The sequence below is a fragment of the Solea senegalensis genome, linkage group LG3 (genome assembly GCF_019176455.1).
Source record: "Solea senegalensis isolate Sse05_10M linkage group LG3, IFAPA_SoseM_1, whole genome shotgun sequence".
NCBI classification, from domain to species: Eukaryota; Metazoa; Chordata; class Actinopteri; order Pleuronectiformes; family Soleidae; genus Solea; species Solea senegalensis.
The window spans coordinates 4464962-4482887 of record NC_058023.1 but is presented as its reverse complement, the minus strand read 5'-3'; the positions used below and the strand labels follow the sequence as shown (position 1 = coordinate 4482887).

The 17926-nt window shown below is 41.3% G+C and overlaps 1 protein-coding gene across 4 annotated transcripts in view; it reads right to left on the bottom strand.

The window, feature by feature from the left end:
• LOC122766580 (liprin-alpha-2-like) overlaps positions 1-17926 on the bottom strand; it is a 138521-nt gene that overhangs the window by 72682 nt on the left and 47913 nt on the right. Inside the window, exon 1 of one of the 4 annotated variants that reach the window (XM_044021563.1) lies at positions 6208-6666. The exons of the other annotated variants lie outside the window; for them this stretch is intronic. Within the exon in view, the coding sequence (XP_043877498.1) occupies positions 6208-6288 (81 nt within the window). The 5' untranslated portion in view covers positions 6289-6666. Of the gene's footprint in view, positions 1-6207; positions 6667-17926 lie in introns of those variants that run through there. 4 annotated transcript variants of the gene reach the window in all.

The window sequence follows — 17926 nt, the reverse complement described above, 5'->3', positions numbered from 1 at the left end:
AGCGCCGCATGTTTGACTGCTTTCGCTATGCTAACGTATCGCAAAATATATCTTTAAAGAAGCTAACCTTCTCTGGTACTGATAACAGGATTTCAGCATCTTCTGAAGTCAACATTCGTTATGGTTAGATCTACTAATCACCTGCCAAATAACAGTTGCAAGTCTTTAAAACCCCCTCAAAGGTCCACTACACTACAGAACCTGAATGGATTAAATTTACATTCAGAAAAGTCTTCCCACTGGAGTTAAAAAAATCAGCAAATATCCTGGAAATCTTTGCTTCGCAGAGTTTAAACTTCCTCTCAAATGAATAGGAATCGACTTTAATAGCACGGGAGTGCAGGCAGTGCTGCTGCAACCGTGTCCGCCGGAGTTCAAAACGTCGCTAGGGCAGCTCCCGCAATAAGCTGGGAGAAATTGGTTCGTGCCTGTCATAAACCTGATGAATCATCCCCCGTCTCGCAGACCGTCTCTGCTCCATTGGGCTTATGAGGACGTTCAGGTGTGGGTGTGTAGAGAGGGTGATTTGTGCATGTGAATGAGACGCTGTGCTCCGTTCCTGCACTCGGCCCAAGTCGAAATGCAATCGGAAGATCCCAGCACTGGAGGTGCATACCTGACTCAATAAAAAAGTAGCACTTTTTTTTTAAATCAGCGCATAAAGCCATGTTTATAGTATTTTATGATAAGCCCTGAATGCAAAGGGACAGTCAAACAAAGCAGTCATGGCCTACTGTCGTGCTTACAAACAGAGCAGCGAGGACAGACGCTCGGAGACGAAACCGGACTCCAAAAACACTCAACTCTTTTGCCAAATTCTCCACTGCTGCCGCGCAGCCATAAACCTTTCAAAAATGACAGTTTACTGCAGAGCAGAGGATTTCTGTGAAGGAGTGCAGTGAGGAGCGGCTAATTTCCACTCCTCTCCCCCCTTAACTGGGGCCAAAGGGATATTTATGAAAAAATACTGCGGGGACGAGTAAAATGCATCCGACGATCTGTCTGAAAGTTGGCTGCCAAGTTTGGAGGGACTTTGCCAGGGCTCTGATTGGGTTATGTACTCAGTGTTACCTAATTCCTCATATGCAATTGCTTCTAATTGTGTAAGCCTCCTGCTATAATAGTTCCTTCCACTGCTAGAGGTGATGTATCGGCCATGTGGAAACCAAAGCGTTTTAGGCTGATAAGCACTGTTTTCGTGATTTCCCAAAAACAAAAGAACGGGAGTCTAGCACCTGACTCACACTGGATTCTCCTTGTTTGAACTTTTACACCCAGCGTGAGCTGTTTTTCTTTGAAACTCAAACCAAAACAAATCGCCCCGGGAGCAGAGAACATTGTGTACATTGTTTCTCGCGCTAACTCCTGACTGGAAAAGCAGCAAGATGATGACACTGCGTGAACGTCTTCTTTTCCTGCTTGACGCTGCTAGCGGGCAAATGCAAACTATCTATGTGACACCCCTATACCACAGTAGAGGTTGTGCTCTGAGCTTGCATCACATCCAAGAGACAAATTGTTCTGACTGTGCTGTGAACCCACTAATATGTGCATTAGAAAAAGGAGTGATGGGGCAGAACTGCATCATGTAACAACAATAACGTATACTAGCAGTGTGGCTAAAGGGATGGTGATGTTGGTCTTATGAGTGGTTTTCAGACAAGAATGTTGGAAAACTTTCTAAAACAAAATTGGGTCTGGACTTTTTCCTGGAGTCTGTCAATCACTTGGAACACAGTGGGGAACTGTCTGGGTCTGAGGCAGTTACAGATGTCCAGAATGTTCAAGGGGTGATCGAGGGGTGGTGTCTGCAGAAGGCAGTACACGCGCCCCACTTGCTTGCCGTAAACATTTCCAAAGATTGCGTTCTTTCCTGGGTTCATGCGGACACTGTCCAAAACATTTTTGATAAAGGAGCTGACAGGAAAAGTTCCAGAAGAAGTCCAGAGAAACATCTGTGGACGTTGACATCCTTAACCAGGTTTGGCTGATCCGCAAGTTTCCACATTTGAGCATCGGAACAACTCCTGGATGGATGGCTGAAGGTTGTATCAAGATTCATGAATTTCTTGTACATTCTTGGTTAACAGAGGATGAACCCTATGACTGTGTTGTTCCCTCTGCCTCCAACCTTCAACCACAACTCTAGACTATGTTTGGTCTTAGTCTATGTCTTAGTCAGTCAGTCAGTCATCATCTAACCGCTTTATCCTCCACCAGAGGGTCGCGGGGGGTGCTGTGCCAATCTCAGCTACATCGGGCGATAGGCGGGGTACACCCTGGACAGTTCGCCAGTCCATCGCAGGGCCACACACAACTAGAGACAAACAACCATTCACTCTCACACTCACTCCTATGGTCAATTTAGAGTGTCCAATTTACCTAATCCCCACATTGCATGTTTTTGGACTGTGGGAGGAAGCCGGAGAACCCGGAGAGAACCCACGCACACACAGGGAGAACATGCAAACTCCATGCAGAAAGGCCCTTGTTCCAACCGGGGCTCGAACCCGGGTCTTCTCGCTGCAAGGCGAGAGTGCTAACCACTACACCATCGTGTGGCCCCTATGTCTTAGTATTTAGCCAAATACTAAGCCACGCCATCTTCTTTAACTACGGTATAGTTGCTTAAAACAACAGAGAAGAAGACATGTTCTTCCCTCGAGTTAATAATACCAACATTATTAACTCCAAATGTCATTAAAGTATATCAAAAAAGGGGACAGCTGTGTGGCGGGATATATATGGAGCTCCAAAACCTAAGCCAACTCTTGGCACTTCTGGGCTACACGTTTGCAGAGCCGTGGCGGTGAATACTAAAGGAAGTGAGCGGCTTTATCGGCCCTCGCGGAGCTGCCGAGGCTTCAAAAGACACCCTACTTTGCAATTTAATTCAATTTACCCTGGCTGATTTATAATTACAAACCAGGGAAGGACAATCTGATAAAATGAATATCATTAGGAGTTGGTAAACAATCTGAGGAGAACTGTGTTCAAACTGAGACAGAACTGGTTTGGGGTGACTCGATGCAGTGATGCACGCTTTTACTTAACCGAGCATGCTAGATCTTATATTACGTCTGAAGAGTGGGAGAAAAAAAAAGTATGATTTATGTGTAGTGAGGCAGCCAAAAGCTGACTTTCCCTACAATTACTATTTTTAACGGGGGATTTTCCTGCAACTATAATCTGAGAGCTACTAGTATGGATGCCTTTGATTTTGCGATATCAGACGAGGTTCACCTTCCAACAGGTAAAAGCCCTCAGGGGAACCTTTCTTCACTAATGATTTGACATTAAACGGGTGAAGAGGTTTACGATAATGCCGAAGGGTGAAAAAGAAATCCCATCTTCAAATGTGAAAGTCAGACGCTCTGCAGTAAAAGGTTGGACGAGGTGATTCAAGCTGCAGAGATAATGATACTGGTGCCTTATTTGGCTTCAGACGTCCCTGGGCCTCTTTGTTGTTTACTGTAAAAACACAAAGTCATCTAAAAATATCATCATCATCATCATCATCACCTCACACCTGAGCTCTGTTGCTGCTCCAGACTGTGATGAGACTGATAAGACACGCAGGTGTGTTTCTCCATAAACACCTGAGTGCTCATCAGTGCGGAAGGGTTCCAGCGTGTATCGGTGCATTCCACTTGTAGTCAGAACCCAGGATTTTCCAACTTGGGAGCTCGGAGCAACGTCGCGTATGCCAAATTAGGATCACAAGATGGCTGCTATTATACACTTTTTACAAAAATCCTATAAACCACAGGCTTCTTTAAAACTATCAAATGTAGGTAAGGATCAGCAGAAGCATTTTAGCTGAGTCATGTTAGGGCTGTTTATTTCCTCTTTGTGGGAGAATAACATTTGTTACCCAGTTGGAGAATTATTTCTTTGACATGACTCAGCACAAATATGTCGTTAACAGCTTCATAGTGTGAATGGTCTTGGACTAATGTCGGTATTGGTAGATACTCGAGTTTGTGATATCGGTATTGGTATGGGACACAAACTAGTGGTATCATCCCGTCCCTAGTAGAATTAAGAAATGAATTTTTTATTAAAAAAATTATAAAACGGACATTTCCCTACTGTCCGTTTTATTATATCATATTGCGATATTATATCACCTTTGAGACACCAAGCATGTATTCGCTTTTTAGCATATTTAGCAATTTTTCAACTGTCGTACAAATAAACATGCATGAAAAAAAATTAGTTCACATTTCAGTCCACTAGATGGTGCCAAGTACAAGAGCTGTTGTGTGAGTATGTCGCAATATACGATTTTGCAAATACTCAGTATTTTCAATATAGTGACATAAATATCGTGATTTTATTGTATCGTGACTTACACATCGCATTGTGGGGACTATGTGATATACCAGGGAAGTGGTACGTAACTGTTTCCTCCCGTATGTTTTGTGTTATAGTTTCCTTATTCATTTATTATTTATATGGCCCACTGCTGTTTTTTCTGTTTATTTTATGCACTTTTACTATACGATGCAGAGAGTGTGACCCCCACTAGTTACCTACACACTTAAAAAACACACTTTAAAAGGTAGCATATTCAATTTCTTGTCAATAAACCAGGTGACCTTTGAAGTCACATGAAAAGCAACCACCTTTTATACTAGAACAAGTAACCAGCGGGTTTTTCTAAACACTGCTGTGAGACAAGAAGGAAAAAAAAAACTCCACCCACAGTGAAATAAAAATCAGATCTGGCTCGGTTACAGGAATCATGTGGATCACACGATCGATCAGCGTCCACTGACACGGCTCCATTGGTGTGCATGAGCTCCGAGCAGAGTACCAAACACAGTGATCAATGCGACTGTGTACGTCTGCCCTTATTTCCCTTTTTAAACACTCGCCACTTAAATATAGACACAGAGAGTGTGAGAAAGACAGTGTGGGCTCAGCATGAATAACTGTACCTCATTATACAGCAGATGATCTCCGAGTGTTTTATGTTTTATTTATGAAGCATGAAGTGTGAAACACAAGTTCCTTGTGCAATATTCCTTTGAGTGTGTGTGTGTGTGTGTTTTTGAAGCACGATTACATAAAGACTGAAAATACCTGAGTCACTTTTTCAACAAGGGTTGAATGATTTGGCTAAAAACGTTTTTATAGAATCCAAAACAAGATGAAGGATCACCACACGATGAGCTATCATCAAAACTTCAAATAAGAAAATATCGGAACACTAAACATCAAAAAGATTCTTGGAAAATGTTTTTTTGTGTTGTGTTTACACCTCCAACAGCTAGATGGCAGCATTTGACTCTCCTCCTCTTTTCTCCCACTGATCCAAACAAAGAAAGCTATATATTGTTTATGCATAAAACATTGTTGTTTTTATCGGTATCTGCTCATATTAAAACGTATCATTAATATATATGCAAACCTATAAATATCCCCCATTATGACAGGAGTACGTAAAAATAATATTAGCACTCAGATATCGGCAAAAAAAGTCCTATATTTTGCTTTGCTAGTTATTAAAAAATCTATTACTATACTACAGGCGTAAGAAAATATCCAAACGCTAGATACAAGACACAAGATAGCGTGATATGTTGTTGTAGTTAAGCCTCCAACAGCTAGGTGGCAGCAGGTTTTACCGCCATTTGACTCTCGTCTAGATACAGAAAATTATTAGATATTTTCTTTTCTTTAAAAAAGGGCTATTTTTGGGGGAGCCTTGCATAAAGACTCTACATATTGTACTGTACAACAACGCAAGGATAAGAATTTAAAGATATTGATTCAAATATTTATGAATTGCGTATTAATTGGCATTGAAAACAGAAAAGTCGAAATTTCAGAAATTGGTTCAATTGCAGATTTTGCAATTCTATCAGAATGAATTGTTACAATTTTGATTTTGATTCCAAAAGGTCGACTCTGCATTGTACTTAACTTATGGATATTATAATTGTTGTTACATCCCTGTATGTTCAACCAAAATGACAAAACTGCAATGTAAAAATCACAAAACTGTGCAAACATGGGAGTTTGTGTGCAGATGCTGGTGGGCAACACCCAACACTCAGTGCACACAAACATGCACAACTCTGCTATTATGGCCCATAATCAAAGCTTGCATAGTGTCTCTTTACAGCAATGACAGCACAACAACAAAAAGACAACAATAAATATATAAATAAATGAGCCATGAATAAACACTTGACTTGCCTGGAATGTGTAAAACCTGGTCCCATTCGGTGGGTGCACCTTGGGGGAATTGGTCCCCGTGCTCATGTCGGAGAAAATCATAATCTCTGTTGTTTGGTAAACAAATCCAAAATCCGTCCTCCACAGAAAAACAGACCCAAGGCGAGGACTGGGAAATCAGCCCGTGACCTGACGCTGCTCTCCCGGCATGAGAGTCCGGGGGCTCCGGTGAAAACACGGGAGAGAAACAAGGCAAAAATAACGCGACAAGTAAAGTGAAAACAAAACAACTCTGTGCAGACGTCTCCCTCGTGCGTCCCCACCCTCGCGCAGGTGATAAACACTAGACGTGACCTTCCGACGTTTTTCCTGGAGAGTAAAAGCCGCGGAGAGACACCGACTCCATGGTTCTCTGAGCGGCGGCTGCACGCAGCTCTGTCAGCGGCTCAGATGCTGCCTCTCTCCGTGTGAGTGTGTGTGTGTGTGAGTGTGTGCGGATTATCACCGTCCTCCTCCTCTGGCTTCACCAATAATCAGTCAGAGCATCAGCACCGCACACAACCATGCAAGCGCGGAGTCTACACTGTAAAAAAAGATCCTGTTGATTTTAAAGCAACTCGTCTACATTGAGCACGTCTTCAACTCATTTTACTGGACACTGAATGCAACTAACTTGAAATTAAACTCGTAAATAAAATAAAAAACAATATATGACTAATTATGACAAAGCTCTTTTATTATTGCTTTTAAATGCTTCTTTTATTGGCCTTTATGTGTGTGTTTTAGCCCTCATAAGTCCTCTTGGATTTTTTATAAAAACAAATATCACTGTTCCTCTCAGTTATATATATATGTTTAATAGAATAATAATTATGTAATAATAAAATCATACATCCAATTTTTTTTTTCCGATTTGGCGAATTTAAAAACATTATTCGTTTTCTCCAAATTATGACTATGAACAAAAATTCAATAGAAAAAAATACAACTAACTTAAAAAATATTGTATTAAAATTAAGAATTATGACAGATGTATAATTTATGAAATGATTTAAGTTGTTAAAATAACCAACCACTTCTTGACCCTTAGGTTGACATAAATATCACAGCGGTTTGGTACCTAAAGGGCGGAGCTAGGTGCACAGTGCAGTCCGTTGATTGGTCAACAGAGAATCGTCATTTTATGGAAATGAAATATGAAAACACTAAACAGTTCAAGTCAAATTTATGATTCATCAGAATTAATAGTGTCTTCCTGCTGTAAATGACTACGCTGTTAACTTTAATTTATTTTTTTACAGTGTAGCTCTGTATGATTGGAGGTGGAGATGGACACTGGAATTCCTTAACTGTGGCAATTTTCTCTATGGAACCAAATGAAAGGTTGTCGCAGACTCAGAACGTGAAGAGTGAAAGATGGCCTCGACTGTTCACACACGGGGGCGTACGGTGATATTACTGAAGTGAACACATGTAGAACTCCCCACTGCATTTCTCTCAGCCACTTAAAGCCGAGGCAGACAGTGTATATTCGGTGTTATTGATCAGTCATTCGACAAAAAGACCTTTCAGCAGAGCGTGAATGAGAGAGAACTAGACTCTTGTACATCCTCGAGACGTAGGTAACGACTGCCAATGGTGCAAAGAATGCTGAAATCAAAGAGAGAATCTAAGAAAACAGGAATCAATACGGGTGGAGATGGAGAGATTGCAGTGCAGCAGTCGTGTGGTGAGTATATTATCAAACCCTTTTCATTTAACCTTGGTTCACTTCCTATAACGATGATGCATTAGCGTGCTGTGCTAGTAAAGTTCTACGGTCAAGCACATTGAGCCCACATAAAAAAAGAAACACACACACACATATTTAAAAAACGACATGGATTGCCAGACCAGCAGCGCAATGACATACAAAAACATAACTTCTATTATGAATTTTCATTACATTGCATTTGTTTTCTAATGAAAATGACCGTCATTGCCAACTTTTATTTAGCTCGAGTGCAAGTTCTGCCCAAATACCTCACGATATGTGGTCCAGGATACCAATAATAACACGATACAACAATTCTGTGACAATCAAGTAGCGATACATCGCGATATCTAACTGAAGAAACCGGATCATTAACGTAAAAAGTTAAAAGTAGCAGGATTTCTCTATTTATTCACAACAAAGAGAACAAAGTGCATGAAGTCTATGTATTGAACGTGGATGGAGCATCTCTTAATGTAGATTTCTCCACCGTTATCCCGCCGTAAACTCTCCCAGGGCCACCGCCATGACGAGACATGACTTTCGAGCGCCTTCATTTATTAAAGTAACTATTGATATTTGCCCCAGTGTATCGATTATCATACTGCATGAGGAAGGACGGCAATAAATCACTAAAGCCCCCTAATCGTTATAAAGTAGATACCACTTGGACGACACCACTATATTTTGTATGAATCTGTTGGCTGGTTGTCTTTCAACTCTTCTGTTACTATTCGTACTTTATTCATCATTCATTCGTCATTACCATAACTCCTAGGCCCTTTGTCTAGGAAAAAAAACTACCGGAGCATTAGCTTTCATTACAGTAGACCCTCAGGACTTCCACGGAACCACATGTTTGAAAAAGGGACACAAGAAGCACTCACTCATTTGAACCTTTTTTGACAATTTTACAGCCATAAAATCTAAATAAATCCTCAATAGGGTTAACCTTCTATCGAGACCTTCTTGTATGTATATTTCTAGTCTTTTTTCCTAAATGTTCCGACAAGGGAGTCAGAATTCGGTAAAACTGTGTTTTCCTTCTACGCACCATGGACATGGAATGTCTTCAAAGGTGTTTTATGGACCGTCATGAAACAATCATGTTGTTTTATCTTTTTGAGGAGTTCTGATTGAGGATCTTGTCGGGATGGCCTGTACACTTCTTCACTTCACACTTTGCATTTATTATGTCTGTCTTTTTTACTCTCCTGTCATTATTCTCCTTTAAGCTTTTATATTCTGTTGAGTTTTATATCACAAATTGAAATAGTTTTGCCTCCGTAACTATTGGTACTATTTGTGCTGCTATCTTGACCAGGACTCCCTGGTAAGAAGAGATCTTGTATCTTGGAAGGTTGTATCTTGGAAGGTTGTATCTTGGAAGGTTGTATCTTGGAACCTTCCTGGCTAAATAAAGGATAAACAAATAAAAACTGTCACATATGACGTGCAAACATTTGGCCGTGCTGATCAGGAAAAACTGCCTCAATCTCAAAAGTCTAAGTATTTTACAACCTGGGGATGAGACTCGATAATCGCAGGTGACTTTAACTTTAAAGGCTGCTGCTGTGTTTTCATCGACAGATGTTAAAACCTGATTGGCGGCTTTTTTATCAACAACTTCACATTTCACTTTCATCAGAGTCATCAACATGATGGATCCGCGGCAGGTTGAGTGATTAACGGTTCAATCAGTGTCGTCTTTGGGAGGTCCTTCACCTTCACTAAACCGCGCAGTAAAGGTTTTATTGTTTTTGGAGGCGGCGTCGAGCAGCTGGCAGAGCCACGTCCCTGACGTCTATGAAATACTATCACAATCACCATCAATAATTCAGCAACAGACTTTGGGTGTTGTTTTTTTTTGTCCTGTGTTGCTGGAAACTGAGAGGAACGGTGATTCATCCAAAAAAAAAGCAAAACCAAAACACTTTCACTGACTCCTGCTTTAGGAACATGCAGTATAGGCAATAATTGATTTTTTTTTTTTTTGCTGACACTCTTTAAGTTTAAGTAAAAAACAACAACTGCTCCAACCAATTTAAGACAAGTGCACCGGCTGTAGGCTACTTCCACTTTAATAGACTCCCAAACAAGAGTAACACGTTCTTACTTTTCTTCCAGTTTTTCTCTCATGGAGTGTCCCCCTTTTTTTCATATGAGAGCGATCTAACGCTTACTGGATGGTTTAAATTTAAAGTCTCTGCTTAAGCTTAACAAGGACTACTGTGGAAAAAAGGAACTTCAATGCGAACTGATTCTCTTTGTTTCACTGAACCTGAGCGCCCCGGATCACGATAAAGTGGATGGATAATTGGATCAAAAAGTACTGAGCTATTATTCTGATATCAGATCTACTTGAAACAACCTTTCACACTCTGGCTCCTGATTCCGTAGCGTTAAGACACAGCTCAGCCGGCTTGATTAAACGGAGTGGGGTGAACTCGCTGCTAACCTCGTCCTCTTCAGAGGGGATTTGGTTCCAGGTGACTTCAAAGTGTTTGCTCTTGACGTAGCAGGTTAACAGCATTTCCAACTGTGTAGCAACAGATCCTATTAGCCAGACTGAGCTGAGGTCACACTCCTGGCCTGACTGGAAGAAAAATAAGGCAGACGACTTCTCCACACTGTCTGTTCTGCAACACCAGACCTTCACATGTGGGTTTAACCCTTCTGTTACCATTTGGCATGCATGCCTCTCATTACCGTAACTCCTAAACCGTTTGTGATATCTAGAAAATTCAAAAACTGTGGACTGGCGATCTGTCCAGGGTGTGAGGATGAAGCGGTACAAGACGGATGGATGGATGGATACCCGGAAAGCAGAGAAATAGAGCTTTACGCCTATATATTTGTCGCTACGGTAGCCCTCAGGACTGCGGCGAAATGACCATCCAAGATTCACTAGCATCAGATTCTCAGCACCGTAATTCTAAATAACTGCCAGATATTGAAAGTGAAAGTTATCTTGGGGAAAAGCAAGCGTCAAGGAAAAAAGGTTGGGAACCACTGCCTTAAAACACACCCTGCGTTATCATGCATTTAACTAATTGGACCATGTTTTACAAAATGGACGCCATGCTGTATTGATGAAGACCTGAAACCAGTGACTGGGCTCATAAAATGTTTACTGACGTCATAAATCAGGTGAGAAGTTCTTATAGTTTTACATAAAAGTGTTTTGCAATCGGTAGAGTGGCCGCTGATGGCTTCAGCCGTTGTCTAAATACAGTTACCAGCCACTTTATTAGGTACACATCTACACCTGTGGCATTTGAACAAGGTCACACTGACCTGCTGAAGCTCAAAACATGCAGCAGGATGGAATGGGGGTGGAGAACGGTGACTTTGAACGTGGCCAGTCTTTTGTGCTAGCCTGGAGTGTTTCGGTCAGAAACTGCTTATCTACGGGGAGTTTCAGGACGACAACCATCTCTGGGCTTACAGAGAACAGTCCAAAAAAAGTCCTGAGCAAAAATGCCTTGTTGTTTCCAGAGGATGGAGTAAAAAAATAGCCAGACTGGTTCCAAATACTAGAAAGGCAACTCTATCTCATACCCAAGAAGGGGTCACGTTAGCCGGTATATGCCGGCTTTCGGTTGGTGTCACAATGTCCGGTGATTAAGTATTAAAATATTCAGATACCTGTGGAGCCAAACCTTGGACGGTAGAGAAGGTACAGCAGCACAAGACATGTTATTAGGTACCTATAATATCTACAGAAGTGGCCAGTGAGTCTCCACCGTCAGTGATATTGAGCCAGGATGAAATGGGGTCAAAAGTTAAGGGATGTGATTGGCTGACGGAAAGCTGTTCTCAGCACAATATGAGAGGCATCATTAGGGGGGAAGTGAAAGTCAGTTTCAGTCTCACACGCAGAGACACGTCCAGCGCCGCGTCTTAACTGTTAACAACGGCCACGGCCACTCGTAAAAATGACTAGTTTCCCTGCACAGACATGAGATATGAAAGTGGCTCCTTTAAATCAGCAGATATACTGCAGATGAAAGAGTGTGTTGGGAGTTAATGTGATAGCAGGACAACGTGGAGAGGGTATGGTTTTGTTTAGCGTGAGAGTGTTTCAGGGGCAATGAAATAACTTTGGACTCACTGCGGCGTGGGGTCGTGGGGTCGCGGACGTGCAGGATTGTTGTGATCGAGCTTAAGCTGCTGTGCACTGGGCTGTGATGTCACTGTACAGATGTGTAGTGGGCATAGTGGGCTTAGTGCTGCGACATGCTCATTGGCTGGAGCTTCTCAATCCGCTCACACCAGACTCTGTGTGTGTGTTTGTGTACTTGAATTTACATTTTTATGAGAACCAAAAAAAAAAACCTATCTTTGTGGGGACGTTTTGTCTGGGCCCCACAACTTTGAAGGGTTATTACGGGATTAAGACCTGGTTTTCATGTTAGGGTTTGGCACTTAGATGTGATGGTATGAGTTAGGGTAAGGGTAGGGGATTGGTGTCTTCTTAATGAGATACTAAAACAAGTTTTATGTGCGTGTACTTGTATTTATACCCTTTTGAGGTCCAAAAAACTTTGTGGGGATGTTTTGCCTGGGCCCCACTTCTTGAAAGGGCCTTTTCAGGGTTAAGACTTGCTTTTAGAGTTAGGGTAAGGTTAAAGCTTAGGGTTAAGCACTTAGTTATGATGGTTAAGGTTAGGGTAAGGGGCTAGGGAAAGCATTATGTCTATGATGTGTCCTCACTAAGATATAAAAGCAAGTTTGATGGGTGTGTGTACTTGTATTTATACCCTTTTGAGGTCCAAAAAACTTTGTGGGGACATTTTGTCTGGGCCCCAGAACTGTAAGGTGCTTTTTCAGGGTTAAGACTTTGTTTTAGTATTAGGGTTAGGTTAAAGGTTAGTTATGATGGTTAACCCTTTAACGCCTAACCCTCAAAATGTCTGTCTGGACTTTTTTGGATTCATTTAACCATAAAAGGGACCAGAGAATGACCTGTGACTAAGTGCTTTTGCCCATTTTTGCAGAATAACATCCAATATAAGTATTTCAGTTGTGAAATTACCATAATAACCACATGTTGTGCTTTGACATGGAACTTCTCAGCTTTTTTTTCCGATAGCAAGGGAAAGGGTTATTAAGGGGTTGTTAAAGGGTTATTAAGGTTAGGGTAAGGGACTGGGGGATGCACTTAGTCTATGATGTGTCCTCACTAAGCTATAAACACAAGTTTGAGGTCCAAAACACATACAAACCTATGTTTGTGAGGGCATTTTGACCTTGAGGGGGACAGCCCTGATCAGCACTCAGCATTTCCAAAGCATCGCTTTTAACACAGTCCAACGGAGGGCGGCTTCTGCAAACCAACACCTGAGTGAGTGCGCACGTCCTGAACATGTGTGTGTGTGTGTCGTGTGTTCTCGTGCGAGCCTGCGTGTCCGTATCAATCCCTTAAGAAGAACAACACACACACGCGGCCCTATTTTTATCACTCAAACAAGAGCTCAAACAAATTGATTTTCTGTTCTGAAAGCGTTCGTCGCGTTCGTCTGCGACCGCCTCACATAGATAAATCACAGGTGTGTGTGTGTGGGGGGGTGTGATTCTGTGTAATGAGAATGTGCATTTAGATTTGAATGTATGAATCCGCCGTTGGGATCTTATTAAGGACAGATAGAGAGAAAAAAAAAACCTCTCATTAAACACACAAACAATGACCTGTAGCTGTAACAGTGGGTGTACACGAGGCCATTAGCGGCGCTACGGTAACCTGAGGATACGTAATCACACAGTTTTATTTACTCTGCGTGTGTGTGCACGTTACGCGTCTCTATATTTTTGCTGCGAGCCAGTTTAGTCAAACAAGCGTCCACTTGAACTGCAAAAGAGCTGCAAACAAGGGAAAGAAAAACAGAATTTATGGAAATGAAAATGAGGATCTGAATCCAAGAAGAAAAATACCTTTACACTTGCTGCACCGGCGTAAAATCATTTAAAATAATGAACAAAAACATAGAATACTCATAATATATACAGTCTCCCAAAGGGGACGAAAAAGCAATTATTCTGGGAATAAGAATCATGAGACTCTGTCCTGGCACGCAGCGCAGAGAAATCACACATTTGCTGCCAAAGCTGTCAGGAGGAATGACGCTGGAGAGAAACAGGGCAGTTTATTTAAAAACAAAGGTTAAATACAGGATTAAAAAAAACAAAAACCCTTCTATTACCTCTCCAATTCCTTTCCTTACAGATTAATCTGGCAATTATTTCTATTAGCCGATTACTAATTTAGTTAGTTTTGATGATATGGAAAACTATCCACACATCATTAGTAGTATAAATGTTATAGTGCTTTATGGAATATAGAGTCAAAACACATCAAGCTAAATTGGGTTGCAATAATGTGGACAAACAAGATTAGGATTTGTGCTAATTAGCACTGCGGCTAACGATTATTATCCAGATTAATCGACTACATGTTTGGTCCGTAAAATGTCAGAAAATGTTAAAAAAGTTTGTCTTGTATTGAGAATTTTTCAGTTTTAACGTTTTCTTTGTCAAATTGAGCAATGGAACTGGAAATGATTCATATGCTCTTTTTAATTATATAAAAAAAAACAGATTAATAATCATTTCATTTAATACTCGTTGCAGCCCTAATGCTAATACACTGACAGGGACTGTACATTAAGACAGTTCATCTCCACTGTACAAAGCTAAAATATACCGCTACCGCTTTGCTAAAATATAGCGGCTATGGATGCTACCGCTTTGCTAAAATATAGCGGCTATGGATGCTACCGTTTTGCAACGTTAGCTGCAGCCACACACACATGCTCGACCGATCACGAGTATCAGCTGTAAATCTCGATGAGTCCATCTTTATGTACAGTTTAGTCTGGGATGTTGACTATGACAATGCTAACAGTAGTTATGTTATGTTTTATCACACCCGCCACCTTACCAGACTACAATAGCGCAGCTTGCTGTTTAGCATTAGCGCACAAGTACAGCGAATGGCACTTATTCCACAATACAGCGCTAGCACTGTAGCCAATTATTGTGTACAAATTCACAATACTGTACGTACAGTAGATTTATGGAACCTCGCTCTCATTCCAAAGCATCTTTAAGTTGGTCGTGCTGTAAATAGCGCCGACTCCTCCTCCACCTCCTCTTCCTCTCTGCCTGTGTGACACACCGAGGTGCGCACGCACACACACACACATACGTTTGATATGCAACGCATGAATCACAGTGGGACTGAAGATGGCGATGGTGGCACGTTATAATTAGCATTCTCTGTTGTCACCGCGCCTGGCATGCGCTGACAACACACACACACCTCTAACAAGGTGACTGGAGACGAGGCAAATTGTGTTGTCAAGTACGGCATAGTAGTGACAGTATTATGGGATTTCCCCAAAGAGCTCAACTGTCATCTGAGGCAATTGGACTGTGAGGAGTTAGATTACACAGACAGAGAGAGAGAGAGAGAGGGAGATTACAGAGAGGACGGAGGAACTTCAAGAGCGAACCACTGACGGAAATTAGCTCTCAAAGTTTTTTCTTCAAATTAACATTCCTGAAAGAAAGTTTGCTGAAGAAAGCCTGTTGGGTTCTCGCTTATTCTTCATGCCACTTCCTGACAGCTTAGCCTGTATCGCTGAAGGGCCTCCTCCGGGCTCCACAACACTGTCACCTTCCATTATCAGGCTTGTCTCCGCCTAATTAGGACTTTCCCTGTTGCCTTCAAACTCTATGGCATTCATATCTAACGAGTTCGACCCCGGTGCCGCCTGTGAGAGCGCTGGTGACTTTAGTACCGCTTTGATGTCCGCTCTCGCATGACACCGGCGAGGGGCCGCGAAGGTCGCGGATCAGTCGTCTCCGTGCAAAACAAGGTTCTGAAGAGAAACAGAGGCGTATTGATTTTGTCAACGGTCATGTGTGGGCAGACAGGGCCTAATGGACGTTACAGCGGCCGTGTCACTGCGGAAACATTACAGATATTGTGTGTGTGTGTGTGTGTGTTGCCTCAAACCGGTCAATAACATGTGACCCACGGCGGAGACAAATGTCGCTGCAGAAAACAAAGATCTTCTCAGTGTGACATTTACTGATAAAAAAAAACAACAACGTTCCTCATTCGTCATACACTTGCAATATGAGTTATATTATAGATAAGTACATGTTTTTTAGGACCAGAAAACGTGTAGTGCAACATGTTAATTGTTTTAAAATGGCTAAATCAGAATCTTGGAGTAGCATCAGTGCCGGTTCAAGCCGTTACAGACTTTTAATTTTAAAACTTTAGAACACAGAGCATTTTGGCTGAGTTTTGTTCCATAACAATGTTAAAACATAAATACAGAGACTTTAAAAATGTGCAAATGTGTCTTATATCCTTTTTTCCAGCACAACCCCACAGGCAATCTGATGAAAAAGGATGTTTCGAACTATATAAACACACAAAATTTTACTTAAAAACGTCACGGTTCAAAGTTCGCGTTGAACAAAAATTAAAGAAAAACGGTACATTTTGTGACTTTTACACAGTACACTCTCGTTTTTTTAAATAATCAATATAAGATTATTACTTTGACTCAATAAGACCTGAAGGTGTCACCTATAAACACACACCCAGGATGTCCACTAAGGGTTAAAAAAGATGTGCAAATGTGCATTAAATGACCAATCATCAGCTACAAAATTAAACCAAATAACTTAAGCTCAACATTATTTACATATCTAAAGATATCTAGATAAAAAATTCTCCACACATTATTGGCTGCTAAGCAGCTGGGGCCCCCCTGGTGATCAAGGTGATTCACTTATGTCTTGGGACACAAAAAAACAGCGATTTAAAAATAATAAGGTGCTGAAACGCTACGTAAAACAGACCTGAATTATATTCTGCTTTACATTCTGCTTTTACATGGATATATACTGAAGCACAGAGTCTAATCTGTGCATGGATATTGTTTTAATTTAGTTAAACAGACTAAATATAACTGGCTTTGTTAAAGCAAACACGCGTTCGTCCGTGACTCACTCTCCAACTTCATCTTTCATGCTCTGGCCCCGTGAGTCTGTCTGTCTCCTTTTGTTTTTTTACATGGTCATTTTAAAGCTTTTACTCAAGCAACAGCTGCATTTTCCTTCTTCATGTGATCCGCGAGATTTCAAAAGCAGGTTGTGTGTGCGGTCCACGAATCTAAAAACCCTCCGGGAAATTCCAAGTCTGTTTTTTCTGGTCGAGTTGTTGAGAAGTCGAGAGCAGAAACAACTTTTGACGCCTTTTCCTTTGGGGATCGGAGACTTTATCACGACCCTATCGTTGTCCTTTTAAACGCGCTCCTTTTTCTCAAACTCCAGCAAAGATAAAGACAGCGTTTGGATGATGAACTCTGTAAAAGTTCTACTCTGCTCTTCAGGAGAGGAGGTTTCATCCCTGTGGTCGACTCCGTCAGCCCAACTCTCAGTCTCACTTTAGTGATTCCTGACAGCAAATACCAAAAGAAAGCGATTTCCTTGACCATAATTGACTTTTCTTATTTTCCCTTTTGTTTCTTTCTAAGTCTCTTAGGCCTCACTTGACCCGTTTCGTCCCCTGCAGGTGGCCTCTGAATGCATGAAAACTGCCCGATTTCAGATCGTTCCAAGTTGAACTTTTGGATGATTTAGATCATTTTTGGGGGGGATATCAACAAAATCATGGTTTGTTCCTGATCATACTAACAACAATGCACCATAAATAATAATAAGAACTGTGGTGTCTTCTGATATTTATATTAGGTATGAAACGATCCCACTTTTTCACATGTAAGATACACTCATTTTAGATTTAAGCTATGAACCTTTTAACAACACATTTGTGCTGATGCATTTTTTTACTTAAAATAAAGGCACACGATATATAGGACTTTATATTTTTATCTCTCCGATAAGCTGCAATTTTGACGAGTATCATATCGTCTCATCCCTAATTTATATTCAATTCATCGTGGA